The following is a 2,661-nucleotide window of genomic DNA, read 5'->3' as shown; positions in this document are numbered from 1 at the left end:
AATGTTATGCATTTGATATTCTAGATGTATCTACTTTTCTCTATAAATATGGTTAATTTGTAATGTTTGACTTTTGCAAAAATCTATAGGCACTACGTTATGGAACGGAGCGAGTATAGATTATTGCAAGCCAACCTATTTATCTCTTACCATTTTTCCATGAAACCTGGCGGATGAAATTAAATACTGTACTTTATATTTGCCCCAGGGAAAACAAGAGAGAGCTGGGAAAAGGAAAATGTGTGCGTATAAAAGAGGGCACAAGGCCAAGCCTAGCACTTGGTTCTCCTGCCTCTGCCTGGTTCGCCACCACCGCCGCCACCCACCCCCTCATCCTCTTCCTCCGCTCTCTGCAGCTGCCGCTCATCTCGGTGGGAGGTCCTCAGGCGGGCAGGTTCCCCTAGATCCCCGGGTAAGCACGCCCGGCCATCCTCGCAGCAGTTTCCTTTTTTCTTTTCCGGATTATCCCTGCCAATTTTGGCATGGAAGCATGCGATTTCTGCGCGGTCGGGGCTGGGGCGTGCTAGATCTGATGAGTTACCCGAGAAATGACTAATTTGTACGGTTCTTGCTTTGCCTTTTCCCCCCTGGCCCCGGTGTGTAACAGTTAGGACCTGGAACTGATGGGCTGCGATGTGCTCTTAGATTGTGTCCTAGTAGAGTTATAACGGCCAAGAAACTGCATGTGGATGTTCTTGTGTTGTTCTCGATCAGAGTGTAGATGATTGGACCATCGTTTGATTTGCTTACATATTTTACAAGTTAATATGCTGTATATTACACACAAATATTGGAGTACTATAAAATGGGAGAAAAGAAAAGGCCGAGTTACGGCATGTAGAACTCAGATGATGTTGTAGGTGCTAACATTCTTGCTGCAACGTAGTAACATTGAGATTTCTCATGGTGAATTTTCTTCTGTTCGTGTAGCTTTTTTCGTTGGTATCTGGTAATAATAGCCTTCTTGTCAAAATTTGTGCAACAGAGTCACTCAATCAAATGGCTGACGGTGAGGACATCCAGCCCCTTGTCTGCGACAATGGAACTGGCATGGTCAAGGTTTGTATTGCCCCTTTCTGTCAATTGGTGTAAATCCTTGGTCCGGCCTTCATCGTGCTGACTGCGATCTGTTTTCTCCACAGGCTGGTTTTGCAGGGGATGATGCACCCAGGGCCGTCTTCCCAAGTATCGTTGGGCGCCCCCGCCACACTGGTGTGATGGTGGGGATGGGGCAGAAAGATGCATATGTTGGTGACGAGGCCCAATCCAAGAGGGGTATCCTCACCTTGAAGTACCCGATCGAGCATGGTATCGTCAGCAACTGGGACGACATGGAGAAGATCTGGCATCACACTTTCTACAACGAGCTCCGTGTTGCACCTGAGGAGCACCCAGTACTGCTGACTGAGGCGCCCCTGAACCCCAAGGCTAACAGGGAGAAGATGACACAAATCATGTTTGAGACCTTCAATGTTCCAGCCATGTATGTGGCCATCCAGGCTGTGCTTTCCCTATATGCTAGTGGACGCACAACAGGTAATTGTCATTGCGAGCACACATATTCTAAAATGTAATCTTCATCCTCAACTGAACTGGGAAATAAATGTTGTTTTTCCAGGTATCGTGTTGGATTCTGGTGATGGTGTCAGCCATACTGTGCCAATCTATGAAGGATATGCCCTTCCACATGCCATCCTTCGTCTTGACCTCGCTGGGCGCGACCTAACTGACTGTTTGATGAAGATTCTTACTGAGAGAGGTTACTCCTTCACCACCACTGCCGAACGGGAAATTGTAAGGGACATCAAGGAGAAGCTCGCATATGTGGCTCTTGACTATGAACAAGAGCTGGAAAATGCCAAGAGCAGCTCCTCTGTGGAGAAGAGCTATGAGCTGCCTGATGGGCAGGTGATCACCATTGGGGCAGAGAGGTTCCGTTGCCCTGAGGTCCTTTTCCAGCCATCTTTCATTGGTATGGAAGCTGCTGGAATCCATGAGACCACCTACAACTCTATCATGAAGTGTGATGTGGATATCAGGAAGGATCTGTATGGTAACATTGTGCTCAGTGGTGGCTCAACTATGTTCCCGGGTATTGCTGACCGTATGAGCAAGGAGATCACTGCCCTTGCACCAAGCAGCATGAAGATCAAGGTGGTGGCACCGCCTGAGAGGAAGTACAGTGTCTGGATTGGAGGGTCGATTCTTGCCTCCCTTAGTACCTTCCAACAGGTGAATCTTGCGCCTTTCTTTGCTTAAATAGCGATCATACATCCTAATATCATTGCAGTAGTTACAGTAAATATACTCCCTATTTGTTGTACTAACCATGTGTTCTGATTTTTATGCTACAGATGTGGATCTCGAAGGGCGAGTATGATGAGTCAGGTCCAGCGATTGTCCACCGGAAGTGCTTCTAAGTTGCGAGTTGTCTGGGTCTTCTGAATCTATTCTGGCTGTTCTTTTCTCAAGTCCTTGCCATGTAAGCTACTATGTTTAAGATTGCTGGGATTCTGTTGACTGTATTGCCGGATTAATTTGTTGGGTCAAAATTGTGTACCTTGTAGACTCGTAATATGTAAAGTGGGCTGCTATATTTGACCGGTGCCGAATCATATGCCGCATGTTCCGGGTTTTTTTTTCATGCCAAAAAGTTTGGTG

The 2,661-nt window shown here is 46.9% G+C and overlaps 1 protein-coding gene across 1 annotated transcript; it reads left to right on the top strand.

Moving 5' to 3' along the window:
- The first annotated feature begins 223 nt into the window (after window positions 1–223).
- On the top strand, window positions 224–2,644 carry LOC123111117 (actin-3). The gene is made up of 5 exons (XM_044531805.1): window positions 224–412; window positions 986–1,059; window positions 1,143–1,536; window positions 1,619–2,232; window positions 2,355–2,644. Exons 2-5 carry the CDS (start codon window positions 1,000–1,002, stop codon window positions 2,418–2,420), a joined length of 1,134 nt encoding a protein of 377 aa, XP_044387740.1. The 5' UTR covers window positions 224–412; window positions 986–999; the 3' UTR covers window positions 2,421–2,644.
- The last annotated feature ends 17 nt before the right edge of the window (window positions 2,645–2,661 follow it).

The sequence above is a fragment of the Triticum aestivum genome, chromosome 5B (assembly GCF_018294505.1).
Source record: "Triticum aestivum cultivar Chinese Spring chromosome 5B, IWGSC CS RefSeq v2.1, whole genome shotgun sequence".
Classification (NCBI taxonomy): domain Eukaryota; kingdom Viridiplantae; phylum Streptophyta; class Magnoliopsida; order Poales; family Poaceae; genus Triticum; species Triticum aestivum.
Note: the sequence above shows the minus strand (reverse complement) of the source record. Positions and strands in the feature narration are given on the sequence as shown.

Excerpts from the sequence above, each read along its gene's own strand:
- LOC123111117 (XM_044531805.1), top strand. The coding sequence starts at position 1,000 with ATGGCTGACGGTGAGGACATCCAGCCCCTTGTCTGCGACAATGGAACT. Across the intron at positions 1,060-1,142 it reads ATGGAACTGGCATGGTCAAG|GCTGGTTTTGCAGGGGATGA; the intron begins GTTTGTATTGCC and ends TTTTCTCCACAG. Across the intron at positions 1,537-1,618 it reads TGCTAGTGGACGCACAACAG|GTATCGTGTTGGATTCTGGT; the intron begins GTAATTGTCATT and ends TTGTTTTTCCAG.